Here is a 20,986-nt window from a genome sequence, read left to right as displayed (position 1 = left end):
TATTAAAAGAATAAAAACTAATAAACGTATAATGTTTAATGTAGATCAGACGATAGCCGCACTTGACCTGAATCAGAAAATTTTTAGTTTATGCGTTTCAGATATCTAGAATAGCTAGAATTATTTACATCATCCGTATGCTCCTATAGTGACCAAGATAGGGTTACTCCGGTATTTACGCCGCGTAGGGACTCACGCCGCAGAAGTCAGAAAAAATGGAAGGAATGAAGGTATTTGCTCGCAATCACTCTGTTATGTGCTTTTATGCCATATTAGTACTGTGTTGTAATTTCAATTCTTCACTATTAATATTAACGAAGCCGTCGCGTCGTGAGTTGAATCGATTTCTCAATGTAGTGAGTAGCACGATCATATATTACGATCCACGTAAAATAATTACTGTAGGGAATGTAAAAGGAATGTAATGGTTATTTCATGATATATAAGTGTAGAGAGATAGTAAAGAGTGGAATACAGCAAAGTGCAAGTGTATAGCTCTTCTATTCTTTGTTTAGCTTGATATGTATATCTCATCTGCCTGGGATATACGGCATTTTTAGCGTGCAGGATTTTATGCTATAGTACAGACACTCTGTAAAAATAAAAATCTTTTATGTGCTCTTTTTCCTTCTTTTTTTTAATTGTATAACAATAACCTTCTATCGTTCGTCTATTTTCTTTTTAAAATCTTTCAGTTTTATAATTTATTATTCTTAAACCTTAATAAACTTTTTACACGCATTTTATACTTTATTATGACATTTTATTGCCTTATTTATAAACAGTATTTGTAATTTTTTATAAGGCACGTATATTCTATTTATGAATGATAATATATCCCACCCCTATAGGATATATGGTAAAAATCCAAGGGTTTCTAAAAGTTTCTTTGTTAAAGACAAAGAATAAATATTTCATATTTCTAATTTTTTTATAGTAGTAGACAATATAAAGTTTTTATTGGTATAATTCATTTGCCTTAAACATAGTAAATAGTACTTGATAAGTTTTCCTTAGGTGCGGTGTATATACCGGAGTTACCCTAACATAGAAAATAAGATCGTTTTTGTTACTTAAAAAATAAAAATATATTCCTAAAATAAAGCTAAAACAACATGCAAAGTTTAACATTATTCGCTTTTTTTTCCATACAAAAAAATTCCTGAAAAATACTTTTCTTACGAATTAGAATACCCCCTTAAGATAATAATCTATTAATTGATGATATACTACAAAAACACCGACTATATCTCCTTCACCTTTGAGCGCTCCAATTAACGATTGTTCCGATTACTCGTGACGGAGCGCGCTGTCATTGGCCTTAGAGGTGTCAGTAGTCATTGTGAAGTCGCGGCGTCACTTTCCACGCGGGACCGCTAATAAACTACATCCGCATCTCCCGTTCTCTCCCATCGATTCCGATGTCAAGCGCGCGGTGTTAACCCGCGCTCGTTTTGGTGCGAACGTATCGGTGCCGGCTTCAGCCTATGACTACGATGCACTTTCACGGATCAAGTCATTTAGGGAGCGTTTCGGCTTCTTGCAAAAAACCGAAAAGTGCAGCTCAGATGCAATTTTGAAACAAAATTCCCCTTCAAAATTGCGAACCATGGTGCGCAACATCTTTGCGGTAAACATATTTTGCAGTTCTCTCAATTTTTCAATGTTTATCCATAAAAGTGTAATTTTATTGTCAAACAATTATATATCTATAAGCGAATACATTTATCTCCGATTTTATTCGACATAAATAGTGACTTATATAATTAATTATGTCATTACATTTGTCATCGATGTAATTTAATTCCGTCTGTTTCTCAGTTAATTGGGGATATATATAGCTCTATAGTTACCCGTAAATATTGTTGGATATCATGAAAACGTATATAGCAAGCAAAGCAGATGATATATGGCGGCACATATATTCGGCTTTACGAGTAACTCATGTTACATGCATGTCATGCGAAAATTACATTTATTTTTACACGCTGAATATTGCGATACGCGAACTTTCTTAGATATAAATACATCAAGCACTCTTGCGCGCGCGTCGCAATATTCCGTCACGGCATTAATGCATCAACTTTATTAATCATGCCCTGCATTAATGTATCGTTATCAACTTTTCGCGTAAACCTGGCACGGAGAGCTGTATCTTCGTTTCTGGGAAACAGGAAATCCTTTTCCGGTTTTCAGTTTTGCTCGTAAAATTCTACACTCGCGATAACCGGTTTAATTACGCTAATTACCAGTTAAATTAAATTAAAATACTAGTCGACGCGAACAAATTTCGCTTACGCCAATTAAATGGACTCTCCAGAATAAACTCCACGGTATAAAGTTCAATCCGTGTTATCAATCACGAATTTTAGCAATTTATATAAATAATTCACAGTAATAAGCAATTTATATAAACAAATTATGACTATAATATACATTATATATTCGTAATATATATATGGTTTACACTTTGCACATTAATTTATTAATTTTATTATTAATTTTATTAATTTAAGTTATCAATTCAAAATTAATAATTCGAAAGAGACGATGTTTAAAATTCATTGGGAAAGAGTCAGTTATAATATACTAGAATAAAGAAGTTTACTTTTTGTCGAGAATTTAATTATGATTTCCATATTACTTTTTGTAACGGTTGAACCCGGATAGCACGCGCCGGGTACGTCATTGACAGGCGAGCTCGCCGTAGCAATTTGTTCGGAGATCAGCATTGTCGCGAGGTAGAGAAAACGGACTGTCGATATCCTGTATATGTCAGTTAATCCGATCGGCAAAGTCCCGGTAATTAAATAGTGATTTCTTTCCTCCGGAAGGGCATTGACATCTTTCATATAACCCGCCTGTGGAAATATTTTATAAGCCGCGAACGGATCGCAGATCGCACGCGTCCAATCATAAACATGGCATTTATCGATGTCCCCGATAGTCGACAAACCGGCGCGGCGCCGCGATGTCGAGTCGATCCTCTGTTTGTCGAGCAAGAGTGGCGCTTTGTTCGTAAGATTCTACCCGCTATCAGCGCTCAAATAGTTCGCTCTTCTTTCCTCTCCGACGTTTCAATCGGTATGAATACCCGTAATATAAAGAAACCGATGACAAAGCTCTTTCCAATTTCCAATAATAATTTAAAGAATAAAGGATAAAACAAGAGAACGTCTCTGAAAAGTCAATCCGCTAAAATTAAGTTTGTTTAATTTAGAGAAAAAAGAAACGGACAATTATCGAGCAATAGTAAGGTGTTAAAAAGAAAGTGTCATAATTTAAGCAATTTTATTCTAAATTGCTGTAAACTCTTACGTTTCGACCGTACTTGGTCTTCTTCAGAACATTTAATAGACAATATACAAATTATAAAAATAATAATAAAAATATTGGAGATCATATTTAAATTTTTGACTTACCGCGTGTTTGACTTTGCTATTTTGACCTTCGCTATTTTAATATTTATTCCAACGCTTTAAATGTGATCTCCATAATATTTTTATTATTTTTATATTGGCTTTTAAATGCTCTGAAGAAGACCAAGTACGGTCGAAACGTAAGAGCTTACAACAATTTATATATTTAGAATAAACAAATTATTTAAATTATGAGATTTTCTTTTTAACTTTTACTATTATTGGATAACTGGTCGTTTTTTCTCTAAATAGTTATTTAGAGAGCTTTTATCGAGTGGAAATTATTTCTTTTTATTAAATATATTTAAACAGTATTAAAGTACCTACTATGTTTTGATTTCTGAATTTTTATGCAGACATAAAAATTAAATTGATACTTATAATTGTCGAAAATTAAATTATGTAATTTAATGTGTTATATTTCTTAAACTTTCAATCTTTTAAGAGCATCGATATTGATGCTCTTAAAGATATAAGAGCAACGAGATATTATATTTATGTGAAAGTCTTATTATTTCTTAAAATTTCCTTCAGAAATACTTTAGATCGGCATATAAGGACTCCGCACGTACGTGTTATCAATCGTGACTGGAGGTACTAATCCTGAGGACTCCACCGAGGCTCATCATGCTGGTCCCGGAGGGCAATTTAACATCTTGGGCCAGTAACTTGACAACGTTGCTGCACCGGGTGTCCTGCAACGACACTCTTTTGGGCTGTGTCGAAGAGTGCGACATCGTGTCCAACGGATTCGATTACCTTTGCACAGCGATTGAGAAAGGAACCACTTCCTCGTTGACGCTATTTTGTACTCCTTGCGATTATGCGAGTTGTAACGTCAACGTGTCCTTGCTCCTCAACGACCTCGAGAGCATTGAAGGTGTCTTTCTATCCAGGATACTGATGAAGGATTGTAATGCCACGTCCATCGAGGAAGAAGTAAGTCCTTTTCGAGACTAAAAACATTATATTATCGAAATTTTCAAGGATTTAAAATTCGCGTAGTTCAACCTGCGTGAGTTTGAAGATAGAAAGATTACTCGGAATTAAATTAGCCAAGTGTCCTAGGATTCTAAAAACATGAAGAGTTAAAAATAAAAAAAGTTACAAAAAATAAAATATAAATCATCAACTTATAGTAAAAAACATATTTTGTATTTGAGTGGATTTCTATCCGTGTAGAAATGTGTTAAATCTTTAACATAATACACTGGTGTAATGTGATATATTGTCATTATGTCATTGTGACTTTTCTGCGTTAAGTTAATATTTATTTCGAAGAGTTAAAATAACACAATTTTATATGTAAATGCATGGATTCTCGGTAACATATTTTATATGTTAAAATGAACACTTAAGTTGTGAACAACAACTATACAAATTTACCGTATTAACCAATTTTTTTTTCAGTGTAAAAAATGTTTAATACTTATTTAAGATTCTCTTATGAATCTCGAATTATATTTCTCCTTCGAAGCGATAAAGTTGTTCGATTTCCGTTCAAGGATGACATGTCCAAAGATCTCTATTTCGAAGGCCGATATTTCAAATCCGGGACGACGTTTAGAAATTGTCGCTTTCCATCTTGACACGTTCGAAATTCCTAGCCATCCGTCTCGAATGTAACGGGCGATAAATATCCGGTGTTTTAGATTTTGGAGTGCTCGTCGGTCGGGAACATCGCCGAGGACTTGGCCATGTCCTGCTCGCGCCGGCCCAGAACCGGCAGCGCGGAAATAACCCATCGCTTCGACTGGAGCTTCCTATTCGTGGTGGTGTTCATAATCGCCGGTGGACTGGGAAACATATTGGTTTGTCTCGCGGTGGTACTGGACAAAAGACTCCACAATGTGACAAACTATTTTCTGCTGTCGCTAGCCGTGGCGGATCTCCTTGTCAGCCTCTTCGTCATGCCTATGGGTGCCATACCTGGCTTTCTGGGTGAGTTTTAAAAAGACTCATTTTCCCTCCCTGCATTTCTTAATTTTTAATCTTCCTTTGAGAGTTTTTTTTAATTTTTGGCTCGAAAACGACGAAACGAGACATGTTTGCGTCGAGTGATGTAAATACTATATAACGAGAATTTTAATTACCTTTTCGAGTAAATTAAGCTACTAGACAAACACGCGAGCGGTAACAGAATGGGAAAAGCTGGGAATATTTCGAGAGGATTATCCGCGGCCTTTCCGCCGAGTGCCGCGAATAATAAACGCACGGTAGAACAGTACATATTAGTGGCGCACCGGGGCATAATTTTAAAGAAACATGCGACACGCGCGATCGGATTACGCTCGTAACATAATCCGGAGCTTAAGACACCGTAGTATAATAGAACAATGTGGAAACGGGAGACGCCACGCGCGATAGGACCGTTTGCTGCGCTCTTTCTACTTCTCTTCTGATATCTCGCGTCCTTCACCGCGAAGCTTGCCCGCAATCGCGTAAATTGCCGGGTAATTAATATTAATTGAATTTAAAACTGCATCACCGCTTATAAAACTTAAGCGCTAATTTCAAAGTGACGGTAAAAAATTAAAGATATATTAGAATCTGTTAATTAATCTAAGACCTGTTTTATCAGTTCAAAAATAGACCATTGATTAGAGGACGACCTTTAGCGGATTAATTTATAAAATACAAATGAATCTCTTTTCTCCTAACGGACAATCGATCGGCTTGCCCTTTTCGCCTCTTCGCCGTCATCGAGGGACGACTTTATTCCTGAGTTTTCGCGTCACGTGCTTGCGCCCCATTCTTCACGCAAAACGCGCGCGACGACACGCATTAGCGGATTCATCGTCACAGCTCGTTTATCTCGCGAACGAGACGGTTATGCTCCGCGACCTGAAAGGTGTAATTTCCAGGCGCGCGCGTCTAAGATTCTAAAGACTTAAAATCCGAGACAGTGACGGCAACGCGCCATTTGATTCCATCAAATCGTTAATATGAATCTCCGTGAGGCTGCTGAAGCATCCAGCATTGCATATACCCATCTCCTCTCAACTTCTTAGATTGTCGATTCTAATGCCGTTGAAATAAAAGCGCGCTCGTATTTTCCAGCTCCGACGTTTCGAAATTTCACGGGACGCGAGACATTCGCAATATTTTCTCTGATTGTATCAGCGTAGGAAAAGATATGCCTATATTTGCGGCCACACACACACACACACAATGTCTTGGGTTTCTTGAATCACTTAGGTGAAATTGTCAATTCTCGTATCGTTAAAATTAAAACGATCAAACTGTCGAACTTTTTCGATTTCGAATTTCGTAACATACACTTATGACATTAAATCCTAAACTTTTCCTCCTTTGAAACTTTAAACTAATAAATCTAAAATTTTAAAGTTTGTAATGTCTAAAGTGATCGAGTCTCTGATTATATAACAAAATTATATAACAAAAAATATGTTGAAATATAAACGAGATAATCACGCACACCCAGTAATTAGAAAAACGCTAAAAATAATTTAGTTTTTTTATTTTATGCACTAAAATATCTCGTGCACAATACAAAAGAAAATAGTATAAGTGTTAAAGATTAGTAAACAAGGATTAAATTGGCGGTGTTACATTTAATCATTTCGGGCGTCCTTGATCCTATTACGAAGTGCCGTGATTATGGCGCTAATTAATTCGCGTTTCGATTGAAATTGCTGCGAGCAACGAAGCACACCGTATGGCGATTAAGTACTTTCGAGTGCCCAATCTACGTCGGCTCGATGACCCTACAATTATCTTCGATAACGCCCATCTGTCATAAATCGTCCCGAAATTCGTCTCGATTATACACCCTCGCAGACACTTTGTAGATAATATATATAACTACAAATATCTTAATCGTTAATCTAGTTTATTTTTAAAGGATCTAGAGAAAGATGGAAAAAATCTAATGTCGGAAAAATTTCAAGACATTTCTTAGTAAATTTAAGGGGCTACATCCACCTAGAGGCCCGAAAAATAGGCGAAATTCAGATATTTTTTTTTCAGAAACGATTAATGGGAATGAAACGAATTTTCTTGTACTCAAAACTCAAAGATACATGTTTTGAGAGCTTTAAAAAAAATTTTATCAAAAAGTTTCAAAAACAAAAACATTATAGCCGCCGGCAGATGATGATGTTTTTTTCGGTGGTGGACACTGTCCAGTTGAAACGGTTGATCTGAAATAAAAAAACCAAAGGGGTTATTTAAGTTAACAATAAAGATAATTCGTTGACGATCGCCGATTTTTAAAATCGATTTTTTTAACAAAATGGCAACGAATTGAAACTCAGTATGTCTCACAGATTTTCCATATTTAAGTTTCAATTTGTTGCCATTTTGTTAAAAAAATCGATTTTAAAAATCGGCGATTGTCAACGACTTGTTTTTATTGTTAACTTGAATAACCCCTTTGGTTTTTTTATTTCAGATCGACCGTTTCAACTGGACGCAGTGTCCACCGCCGAAAAAAACATTATCATTTGCCGGCGGCCATAATTTTTTTGTTTTTGGAAATGTTTTGATAAAAATTTTTTTTAAAGCTCTCAAAACATGTATCTTTGAGTACAAAAACATTTGTTTCATTCCTACTAATCGTTTCTGAAAAAAATTTGAATTTTGATTTATTTTTCAGGCCTCTAGGTGGATGTATATCTTAAGATCTTAATTAAACTAAGAAATCTTAATTTTTTAGTAAATTTTTTAATAAGATTTTTTATTTAAAATAAGATGCAATAAAACAATAAATATTAAATGTTTTTTTTAAATTATTTTTTGATAATTATTTATCTTGATACTATATTCTCTACTATATTGTCTACCATATTCAGTATATTCTCAATACTTTATTATTACTGATTGCGCTTTTATTTTCACGTTTAATTAGCTATATTGTGATAAAATAGCGTTGAAGCATCGTCAATATATCCAGGTAGGACAAACGTGCTGAAATTATCGCAGGCTTGATAAACATGCGCTTTCTTTGGGCTCGCTCGTTACACTCGTTAAATTGCGCGGTTTATTTTCGACGTTTGTTTTCGCGTATTTTCGCGAATGCATGCCGCAAAAAACGTGCAGAAAGTGCATTGTGGGCACGTACACAGTGGCGGTGCACCTTGTTACCGGAATACGCATCGGCGCGTAACGGTGCCTTTATGGTTGAAAATTGACAAATTCGCCGGCTCTCGGAACTGTGCAAATATTTCGTATTCAGCCGCATCCGCGCCTTCATGCGCGAACTATCGGCTACTCCCTTTCATATTTCAATTCTCTTCACGCGGATTTTCAGGGAAACCCGCGGAAAGTTTCCACCGTTAACTTTTCAAATTGGTAAAAGAATGAGAGAAGTATACGCGCGGAATTAATAACAATAACAATAATTGGAATATCTCTTCATAAATTGTCTCAATGTAAATATTAATATATGCAATATTGATACGGAGATTTTAACTTGTTGGAACTTTATCTTTAGGCGAATTTTCCGCGCATTTAAATTATTTTTTTTCTTTATTCGATTGTTATTTCAGTCTTACTTGTGTTTTATTTTGTTGTTATTCTGAAGTTTACAATCTTAAGTTTACAATGTTAGTTGAACATTATTTGTTTTATCGACTATTGTCGAATTCTATTTGCATATATTATTGTTGCTAAATAATCGAATTCGAATCTGTCGACGCAGATATTCATGCGATACAATATCCACGATATGTAATAATGATTGTAAATGTGATTCGCCATGTATCGGTATTCATACTTTAATTTTAATTGCTACACTGTTGGAAGAATTTTGTAAAACTGCTGGTTAAAGTTTTTGTGTAAAGTAATTAACACATACATGTGTAGATTTAACATTTGTCTGCTATGTTAATTAAATTTAACAAATATAAAATGGAAAATTATTAAAATAATTTAAAAAATAAGTTTAAAATAACACAATTTGAACGTATTTATTAAATGTGTTAAAATTTACAGAAAAAGAGTGTTGATTTTACTCCATAACAGTAAGGATGATTTAACATAATATTCAACATCAAAGTTATGTTAATCGTACACATAATTATCTTCAAATTACGACCAAATTTACATTTCTTTTCTGTTGAAATATTAACATAATATTGGTGTTACCATTTAACACATCCATATTATGTCAAATTAACATAAAAATTTAAGTGAACCGTTTGGGACATGTGATTTGTTATATTTAACACCCAACTGTGTAGGTATATTTATATTTTAATTTTAATTGCTACTAAAACTATCATCAATCAGATATTGAACAAGTACAAGGTAAAAAACATTTTATATTTAAATGGATTTATATTAAATTTTTAACATACACTAGTGTTAATGTAACATACATATATTGTCACTGTATTATTTTGACTTTTCTGCGTTAAGTTAATATTTAACGTTTTTAAGAATTAAAATAACACAATTTAAATGTAAATGCACGAATTCTTGGTGACATATTTTACATGTTAAAAAAGCACCTAAGTGTTACTCTCTTTCTTCTCTATAAAAGTTCTATCTTATTATATTATATTATAATATATCGACATTTTATTATGTTACATATTATAAAGAGATATCGCTGTCTTCTGTTTTTTACGAGAAAAAAAGAGAAAAAAGAAAATACTATTTAATGTAAGTGTAACATTTTATATTAATTAAATTTAACATTATAGATATGTTAATTTAACATAAACTTTGCTTCCAAATAGCATCTATGTGTTACAATTTTGTGTTAATTTTTCACATCTTACTTTGTGTTATTTATTTACAATATTTGCCTTTTGTTAAATTAACCTAAAAATTAGAGTGGATAAATTGTGACGTGTGTAATGTGTTTTTAACGCAAAATTTTTTTACTGAATAAATATTATATCGAAGGTCTGCGTTTGCCGGTCCGTATTACCTTGAATGTCGACATTAAGAATTTTCTACGAAACTATAGCTTTATTTTATTTCACTTATTCTTCTTTTCGTTCTTGTTCTTCGCGTTTTTCTTGCGTGTATTTAGGCCCTTATTGCAGTGTGCCTGCTCATCAAGCCGTGCTTTAATCTGTTACTAATGAAATTCCTCGCAACGTAGTCTCCGAGGAGATCTTAATATAATGCGACTATGCAAATTTTTGGGGTTACTATGCGTCCTCAGAAATTCTGCGCTTTTCGCCTTAATTCTCACAACGAGTACCGCGCGCTATACCAAGAGACGACGGATTAAGTTGATTGTTTTAATTGGATTATTAGTATCAATGCCGTTGGATTAAAGGAAGAAACTACGCTTTGAGGTACTCGCGATGTCTCGTTCGTTTGACTCGTTAAATGTTACTCATTCTGTGTTATGGTTACAGTGTTAGGATTTGCATAATGGGAAAATTCGAATGTGGTGAAAACGAGACGCACGTCGTAAAACAGAATGATAAAATTCCCGAGACCGTTGTTCATAGCCGACAGAATAATATATTGCAGATTATTTTCTATCTGTGATTGAAAAGACGCACTCAATTACAGATTTGCATACATAAATTGTTGTTGACATTATCGGATCTTATTTGCTTCGCAAATCGCTGTTTGTACAAACCATATGATATAAACATTCAATATTTGTTTAACCCCTGGAATACTGTCACTGAGTTACTGCATTATACGAGATATTCTGTTGCATTTAGAAAGTGTTATTTTTTTACTCTTATTAAGTAAACTTCTCCGATAATAAAATATTACGTGTGATCGAGTGATTTGTTTTACGAAAAGTTCAAGGTCTGTGAAATGTTTATAAATTCTTTAGATGTGAGGAAAAATAAAAAATTCTATTAGTAGTAATTATTTATTTCTGTTCTTTGTGCGGGATGGAAAGGACTCCCACCCCCTTTTACAGTATTAATTCTATCTATCTTCTCTCTCTCTCTCTCTTTCTTTCTTTCTCTCTCTCTCTCTCTCTCTCTCTCTCTTCCCCCTCTTTTTCGCCTCGCCTCTCCTCCGCACTCTTTCTCTCTCTGGCCTTTCTTCGCCGCATACGCTATACATTCTACCTTTTTACAATTTAACGCTTTTACAAGTAAACAATTATATTTAGATATAATATATAAGATATTTAAATATCTTATACTTAATAAAAACGTAGAAAAATATTAAAGTATATGTATACATAAGCATTTTCATATATACATATATAGGTATATTTTTTTGCTCTAACTTTTAATTAAAGAAATGAATTAAAAAGTAATCATCAATAATGATAAATCATTGAATCGTAAACCGCTCCGGAAGATTATAAATTTCTGTAAGGAGTAAAAGCGCTCCAGATCCGACTGCCGAAATCGCGATCATTAATCGAATCACGATCAGCTATGAATACAGCCCCTAAAATGTTCCAGACGTATCGGCGGACTCTTCGAGTTTTCGCAAATCTTTGAAGCGATAAAAATACATCGGCAGCTCGGGGGATTTGCACGTTGGAAAGTGATGGTTTGTGTAACGCATTTCCGACATTTGACGCCGTTTGATGTAGCCCATTCATCGCATCACGGGAGTGCACCGTACGTTCCGCCGGCGCAACCTCATGCGTTCTGGCTAAGCCTCTATCTACGCAATGAGGCTTATCCCTAGCCTATTTTCTCGTTATTATCTCTCCGAAAACAGCGCAGCATTAAAAACGCCTAACAAAAAGTAAAAGATTCTAGAGCAATATGCGTTCTCCACCTAAATCCTTTCCCGTCATATCTCAATAAAAAAAAATTACTCATAAAAAGAATCAGTAAAATTCACTTTTAATAATTCATTCTCCCTTCTGCCATTTTTTACACACATGAACTATTCTATAAAAAAAGGAAAAATTTATGTAAACTAAATTATAAGTCTTCAAAAAAAGTAAAATGGAATAGACATAAATTACAACCAATTATTATTGCGATAAATAACTTTAAATGTTATTTTAATCATAAATTATTTGTATTTTGCACGCTATTTTAATAACTCAAATATGAGTAAAATTTAAATATAGCATTTCTTTCTAGATTTTTAATCAATGTTCTCTGATTAAAACTTGAAAAATGATATTATTTCATATCCGTTGCTTTATGCAGGTTACAATACGCATGAAATTTTACGATTATTTTTGCAAAATAAATATTAAAAATATAACTAAAAAATATGATCTTATTTCGTATGTAATTTCAAATATATTTTATTTTTGGAGAATTTTAACTACTATATATGTATATAAAATATACAACTATAATAAAATTGTTATCTTTTGTATGTGCAACGTAATCTTCTCCATTTAAAAATACGGACTTATAGCAATTGCAAAATAAGTTCTTCAACTTTTGCCTGAATAATAGACAACCTAAGACGGCCGTCTAGTAAATAACGTGACACTTTTTCGCCCCGACTTGACACCCTAGCTTCTCGTCTCTCTCGAATTTTCAGGGTATTGGCCGTTCGGCGTGGTATGGTGCAACGTATACGTGACATGCGACGTGCTTGCGTGCTCGGCGAGTATAATGCACATGTGCTTCATCTCCGTGGACCGTTATCTGGGTATCCGTAATCCGCTCAGGACACGTCACACATCCACGAAACGAATGGTGGGCTTCAAGATCGCCGCGGTCTGGCTACTAGCCATGCTAGTCTCCAGTTCCATCACGGTGTTAGGTAAATTACCCCCTTTTACCTCCGTCCTCCTCTCCTTCGTATCATCACTGACGATCTACGAAGGCTACCTTTGTAGTAGAGAAAGCTCTCCCGATATGGACCAGCACGTATCTCATAAAACGGGTAAGTGCGAGCGCGCGATGAAAACGCGCGGAATCGGTAAACAATTCCTGAAATGAAACGTATGCGGGGAAACGGAAGAACTAGACTGCCGTTTCATGTTTGCTCTCACACACGTAGAATATACACAATTCCTTTTATTCCGGTAATTCTATTCCAGGATAAATCGTCCGTTGCGTTTATTCATTGTATCAATCTTTACGGCGAAGAACTGTTGTGCTAAGGATCTTTATTATAAAGTTGATGAATAATATAGGACTTTATTGGATCTCTCATTTCTTTATAAGCTACGAAACGCGCGCATCGCTCGTTCTGAAATTTTTAAGCGAATTAAACCTCATATTCCAGCAAAAACTTTCCGAAAGAGTAAACTATTTTACGAGGAACTGCATCGTATACCTCTCACGAAAAATTTAAATCTTAAACCGATTATGCATATTAGCGAATACGGAGTTTTTCCGACCTAATGGATATTTTCATCCACTTGCCAATTAAGCGTACATTAATTTAATAACTTCAATAATCGCAGCATCTGTGTATCTTTCCTTCCTTTTTCACTGCATCTGTTTTCTCTTCGTTGTTATACTGATTGAAAAACTGAATATATCAGCTAGATCATTTTTCATTTTTCGATAATTGCGAAAAAGTCAAGGTGAGAAAATACAAGCGATACTTAGGGGAGACTGGGGCTGGTTGTTACAGAGGTAGGTTGTTACAGTGCCAATGGTAGCTAAACCGGAAACGCTATAGTAACGTTAGAAAGAGATAAATGATCACGCCAGTGTCGGCCGACATACCGCGCGAGTTAGTGGCGCTGGCGTTCTTGTGAGAGGAGCCCGGATAAGCAGCCGTAAAAAACGCAGATTTGTAACATTTTCATTTTTTAGTATTATTGGTCTAGCACTTGTTATCTAAATAAGCAGAAATGTCTATGTGTGGTATATACTCTCTAATTCCTTCTGTTTACAATAAATCTTACTTTTATAAGCTTTACAAATATTTGTGTTTTAATATTTAATCTTAAGAGGTTAGTTTTGGTGTTGGGGCTAAAAGTGACATTTTCTCGGGGCAGGTTGTGACAAACCACAATTAATTTATGATAGATAATTTATGATGAATAGAGCTTATAACTTTTGTTTAGATTAAAAGTTACTTGTATTTTTGTTTTAAAGAATTTTTATTTAAATAAGAACATAATTTTACTTAATTTTTATTTTTTTATTTTTATTTTGTTGTGATAAAGCAAAGATACCAAAAAAAGTAATATGTCTAAGTTTTCGCTAAATAAGAACATAATTTTATTTAATTTTTATTTCAATGTGATAAAGCAAAGAGGCCAAAAAAAAATTGTATGCCTAAGTTTTTGTTTAAAATAACACTATAATTTATTTAAAGTTAAAAAGTACTATATTATTACTTGGACTTAAACTTTTTTGTAATTTGTTATAAACAATAATATTTCATTTTTGTTCGAATTAAGAAGACAAACCATGATTATTCTTAATAAAAAGTTTGAGATTACATTTGTTTTTTTTGTTGTAACAATTTACCCCGTGTGGTGTAACAACCAGCCCCTGGTGTGGGGTAAAAAGTTACATGTCTCTTTTTTCAGAATTTTTTAATTTATATAATTTCTAATGAGCGGTTAGATAAAAACTATTATTAAATTGAAATCCCGATTAGTTACTGAATCTAGCAAGCCTAGATTCATTTATAAAAACAACATAATCAAAGAGTTGAGACACTTTATAGAAAAAATGTCACAACCAGCCCCGGTCTCCCCTATACCTCGACGGATCGATAGAGAACTTCGTATTTTTATGAGCCGATAATTTTCACTGTATTCTCGCGAGATGAGTGAAAAAGCGTGACGACACCGCGATGCTTTATCGGCATGATACACATTTATCAAGGCTCTCGATGGCCGTCCTGATCAATAATAGAGAGAGTAACCTCTCCACCTTTTCATCTCTTGTAATGCAAATAGTCCAATAGAAATTTTAACTGGGTGAGTTGTACCTACCAAATTTCTCGAAATTGTCGTAATTTCACGTTTACTTCCTCAGAGAGGATCGATTGCGCAAAGTTAGATCGAAAGAGAGTTCAGGTTCAGTCATTTTTGGCAGTAACGTCTCTTTGACACAAGTACACTGTAGAAAAAACTATTTAGATCCAAAAAAATATTTATTTAGATTGTGTCGCCAAGAGCTTATTTACCTAATATAATTTAATGATTAAACGAACTTACCTGTAAGTGAAGTTCTATCATAATTGTATGAAGCGCCTCTCCCGAAAAATAACACGTACTAGTACTCCCTACTCTATGCCGAGGCGCCACAATCTTTACAGTTAAAACAAAAGTTTTTGCCCTTCTTAGGGGATTTCTCTCGTGTTCGCGCCCAATCCGTCATTTTTTTCAAAGTTCAACCGTAGCCCTAAGAGTTACGGGATCCGAAATTGTCGGATATGGATATAGGGAGGGACCCATCTTTCGGAAGAAGCGCTTCATACAATTATGATAGAACTTCACTTACAGGTAAGTTCGTTTAATCATTAAATTGTATTTTGCGCCTCTTTTTCAAGATAAGACGTAGATGTTGAAAGTTGGCTACGACTGTGTAATTATAAAATAAATGTTTGTTATAGATAATAAGCAATATCAAACAGTTTTATTTAACTTCTTCTTACTTATCTAATATTGCTCGCCCAAATACTCTTAAGTTCTGAACGATGGGTCTATCATAGAATTTTGTTCTATCGTCCGACCACTCTTTACGAGGCGGAATAGAAAAAGATGGCAATCAAGTTTTCGATTAACCTGATACTTACGTGCCCGTCTCTTCCGTATTCGATCCTCAAGCTTTTTAAGATCTCTCGACAGGCGTTTTATCTTTTTAGTTATTCTATTTTCCTTGGATTCATCGTCCGAATCCGACCTCCTGTATTTTCTTTTTTCCATTTTACTAATAGCGAAGTGACTATCTCGGCACAAGAATAAGGGCCTAAGCAGAATGGCTGTCTTGGCAGTGTTTTATGCCTTAAGTCTTTGTCTTATGTAACGCACAATACTGTACAGCATTGTGCATTACATAAGACAAAGACTTAAGGACGTTCTCTCGTCCTTATACTAGAGAAAATCGATTTTCTTAGGATTTTCTTGAAACTGTGAATATACGTTAATTTAGGTGTGCTTTATGTGTGGTATAAATTTCAGTACCTCTTCCGGTATAAAAACTCAAGATACTGAGCCTCAAAGTTTCAACTTTTACTAATGAACAGGTTTTTTAGGCCAAACGGTAAGAGATACGAGGTTGACTAAGAGGACCAAAGTTGCTTCTCTCGTCGAGTTCTATAAGGAAAAAATGCCAAAACTAAAAAAAATTAATTTTAAATTTTTTTTGGAAACTTTGAGGCTCACAATCAGTATTTTTATTTTTTATCCCGGAAGAGGAGCTGAAATTTATACCACGCATAAAGCACACCTAAATTAACGTATATTCACAGTTTCAAGAAAATCCTAAGAAAATCGATTTGCTCTAGTATAAGGACGAGAGAAACGTCCTTACGGCATAAAACACTGCCAAGACAGCCATTCTGCTTAGGCCCTAAAGAATGACGGATTGGGCGCGAACACGAGAGAAGTCCCCTAGGAAGGGGAAAAACTTTTGTTTTAGCTGTAAAGATTGTGGCGCCTCGGCATAGAGTAGGGACTAGGGAGTACTACGTGTTATCTTGAGGAAGAGGCGCGAAATACAATACACATATTTATTTAGAATTAAATATTTTAATTTAAATCAAGTAAAAATATCTAATTTTAAATAAATATATGTGTATTATATTAAGTAAATAAGCTCTTGGCAACAATCTAAATAATTTTTTTTATCTAAATATTTTTTTCTCAGTGTACTTATATTGTTGCCAATTTAAAACAATTTTCCGAAAATCCAGTTACCATTCACAAGCACTCAGAATAACTTTTATCGAAACAAAATCTGTTCCAATTATCGAGACGTTCCGTAAGATGTAATACAACTGTTACGAGATGACGATTCGAGAGGGGACGTCCACGTTTTCGGAAAATATCCCGAGAAACTTGACGGGTAATCGAAAGCTTCAAATCGACAGCTAATTAGAGAAGGGGATAATCAAGGCGTGACGAGATCTCGTCGGTTGTTGTTTCAGGCATAATTAATCCCACGAACATCATGCCGCGGCCAAGAGTATGCGTAATCAATAATCGGGCGTTCTTCGTGTTCGGCTCTCTGATCGCCTTCTACATCCCTATGATTGTCATGGTGACGACTTATATCCTGACACTGCAGCTGTTGCGCAAAAAGGCCCGTTTCGTGGCCGAGAACGCGGAGGGCGATCAGTTTCGCCGGCTAGGCGGCAGATATTCGTCCACAAAAACGACATCGTCGAGAGCGTCGTCGTTTAACACGGCCACCGCAACCACTGCCGTGCGATCGTCCTCGGCATCCTCGGCAAGACAGCACTTCGGCTGTAACGCGAAAAAAGAAAAGTAAGAATACATTTATTAAAAAATTTTTTTTGTTCAAAATACAATATTGCTTGAAAGAATTTTAGTCTTTATTATTTATTTTTTTCCGGTCGAAGAAATCATCCTCTTTTCCGCTTTACGATTCTAGTTCGAAAACACCTTTTGTACAGATATTGTAATTTTATAATTTAATTATATTATTTATATCGGATGTTTTGTAAAATTAAGTTACAATATAAATTATTCGTAATTTTGCACACAAGCATTTACACTTACGTAAAGATAAAAGTGCAGAAAAATGAATGCTAAAACAAAGAATAAATTTTAAAAACTAGATTGAACGCCGTGATTATAACTTCTATATTATATCATGCTTTCATATTTCTCGAAAAAAGTTAAATTTTTACGTAAAATGTAATTATGTAATTTACAATTATCAAAAAAATAAAATTGTAACTAATAGGTATAGCAATTATTTATATATACAAGTCGTTTATAACAGCAGCTTTATGCCAGGCATCGCGCATGCAACATCCCTGATATCAATGCGACGCGACGGTCCACGAGACTATGCATCTTAAATCAAGCGTCTCGACGCAATGGCCAGTCCGAGGCCGTGAATTAATGCGATCTCAACTTTCTTCATTAACGCGTCAATTTTTAATCGTAAACTCTCAACAATCTGCACACGAAAACAATAATATTGCCATGTTATTGCTGTTACAAAATAAAAAGTAGATTAACAATGTAACATAAACAATGTTGTTTTCATTTCTATGGAACATATCGTACTACATGAAAATGAGAATATTTTATTATAAAAAAATTGATTTATTTAAAATAATTGTAGAAGATAACATAGAGAAAGCGTTTGCACGTGCAAGATTTTTTTGCCTTTTTCTTTTAATATTAATTAACTGTAATCTTTATATTTCTTGGTAAAAAGTTTAAATTATTATACATAAAATAACGTATGGAACATTTGTCCCAGAACGAACAGGCGAATATAGTTACTGAAAGATTTAAAAACCTTAATTATTGAAACAGCCACAAATGCGAAGGTGCGAGAAAGGTCCTACCGCATTTGAAGTTAGCGGTGGACGGCGCCGGGAGTCCCGCCGCAGGACCTCGGCTCAAGTTGAAAGTGGATCAGACGACCCAAACGCCGGAGAACATCGCGCGTGAAACACGGAATTTTACCCTCAGGGCCCTGAAACTGCAACTGAATGTCACGCCGACCACGCTGAATCTCAAGTATAGCAATTTTTCTCCAAGGAATCCGGAAATATATTGAAAATTCCGCATTCTTGATAATCGACATTCTTCAAGGTTTCTGGCGGGCCGGGCCAAAAAGAGAGCCTTGGTCGCGAATGCGGTCGCGACCGAGGAGAAAGCCAGCAAGGTCCTAGGATTGGTGTTCTGCACGTTCGTGCTGTGCTGGTCACCGTTCTTCCTGCTGAACATCTTCATCGCCGCGTGTCCCAGATGTCCCGTGTCGAGACACATGATGGATACGTTTCTTTGGCTGGGCTACGTGTCCTCGACGATCAACCCAATTATCTATACTATTTTTAACCGGACCTTCCGAACCGCGTTCATTCGCTTATTGAAGTGCAAGTGTTCGAGGTAACGCAATTCTTCCTCTTCTTATTTACTCCGTCTTAAATGAACTTCAGAAAATCTTATAAGAATCTGATAGGAACTGTTATACCTTTTATAAAAACAAAAGAGAAAAGTACATTTAGTAAAAATATCACAACTCTCTTAGGTCCACGAGGCCTTCGAGATATCGATCGGTCACGGGAAGCGGAAGGGGAACAGTAGGCCTGTGCACATCAGGTGCTCTTCCACTGACCATCAGTCTTCAAGGTACACCCTTGCTAACCCCAACGCCGAATCCGACACCGACGCCGGCGTCGGGAAGCTCGTTCGTCACGATGATGCACCGAACGCCGAATTCGCTGTACCAAGACACCTTCTTGATTCGTGAACGCGATCAGAACGATCATGACATCTACATCGATAATTTAGTAGATCACGCTGTGCAACACGATTTTTACCCTCTCGGCGAAAACAGGTAATCTTAATTGAAAAAAATCTCAATGTACATAGAATGTAAATACAATTTATTCTATAAATAATCACGATACTGTTTGTTACTTGAAAACTAGGTATATGCGCGATATTACGGTACGCAGATTCTAATTCTGCTTCCTTATGTCGATTACAGCCACTTAATTAATTAAGTTTTATGATTAAGATCAACCCAGAAGATGGAAGCAGATAGAAAGGACCTTAAAGTTTGTTATGCGCCGCAGTGTTATCGATCAAGAAGATCCGCAAAATAATGTTTTGTTAGCGAGTTCCTAAAGTTGCTTAATGACTATCTATTGTCGAAATTGAAGTAATATCTATGTACAAAACAAAATAAAACAATACTGCTATTTTAGCGCGAGCTCCATTTTTTTCTTTCTGCAAATTAATTCTTTTATAAATCAATTATCCATGCACTGTTAGAAAATTTGTGTTAAATATAACATAAATTACATGTTCCAAACGGTCCACTCAAATTTTTGTGTTAATTTAACATAATATGGATGTGTTAAATGGTAACACCGATACTATGTTAAAATATTTCAACAGAAAGGAAATGTAATTCTGATCGTAATTTGAGGTTAATTATGTGTACAATTAACATAAATTTTATGTTGAAGTTAAAATTGTAAGATAAAATCAACACTCTTTTTCTGTAAATTTTAACACATTTAATAATTACGTTCAAATTATGTTACTTTAATATATTTTTTAAATTATTTTAATAATTTTACATTTTTGATTTGTAAAGTTCAATTAACAACAGCAGGCATATGTTAAATTTACATATATGTGTTGATTATTTTACACAAAAATTTTAGCACAAAGACCTTTTTTAACAAAACTACAAAAATTTTCCAACGGTGTGTGGAGATTAAAAAGGTACTTCTTTTTAATAAAAGAAATAAATTATAAGAATTTAGCGATGAAATTGAGCCTGTATTGCCGCTAAAGGACGATGGGTAAAATGGACAGGTTGCCTAAAAAGTGTAACGTAATTAAGTTATATCATTAAAAAATGAATGTTTTAAAAAGTCGAATCACCAAGGGCTTGTATGAAAAACTGTTATATATTATAAAATTATGTCGTACAAAATTGTTTTAACATATTCAATCAAAAATATAAAATAATTGTGCATTACAACATAAATGGTATTGATATCCGTAAGAAAAATGTTTAGGGGAATATAATAAGTGTTGTTCCATATTT

General features: G+C 34.6%; 1 protein-coding gene across 16 annotated transcripts in view; it reads left to right on the top strand.

The window, feature by feature from the left end:
• The window catches only part of 5-ht2a (5-hydroxytryptamine receptor 2A), a 32,464-nt gene that overhangs the window by 4,556 nt on the left and 6,922 nt on the right, over positions 1 to 20,986 (top strand). For 15 of the 16 annotated variants that reach the window (XM_071792739.1, XM_071792734.1, XM_071792745.1 and 12 more), the window contains exons 3-9: positions 3,954 to 4,358; positions 5,072 to 5,360; positions 12,837 to 13,061; positions 17,364 to 17,703; positions 18,730 to 18,936; positions 19,012 to 19,308; positions 19,451 to 19,759. In XM_071792739.1, coding sequence (XP_071648840.1) covers positions 4,047 to 4,358; positions 5,072 to 5,360; positions 12,837 to 13,061; positions 17,364 to 17,703; positions 18,730 to 18,936; positions 19,012 to 19,308; positions 19,451 to 19,759 — 1,979 coding nt within the window. In that variant the 5' untranslated portion in view covers positions 3,954 to 4,046. Of the gene's footprint in view, positions 1 to 1,393; positions 1,631 to 3,953; positions 4,359 to 5,071; positions 5,361 to 12,836; positions 13,062 to 17,363; positions 17,704 to 18,729; positions 18,937 to 19,011; positions 19,309 to 19,450; positions 19,760 to 20,986 lie in introns of those variants that run through there. The other variant, XM_071792744.1, reaches the window with a different exon arrangement.

Source organism: Temnothorax longispinosus, chromosome 11, assembly GCF_030848805.1.
Source record: "Temnothorax longispinosus isolate EJ_2023e chromosome 11, Tlon_JGU_v1, whole genome shotgun sequence".
Classification (NCBI taxonomy): domain Eukaryota; kingdom Metazoa; phylum Arthropoda; class Insecta; order Hymenoptera; family Formicidae; genus Temnothorax; species Temnothorax longispinosus.
This window is presented reverse-complemented; position numbering and strand designations above follow the sequence as displayed.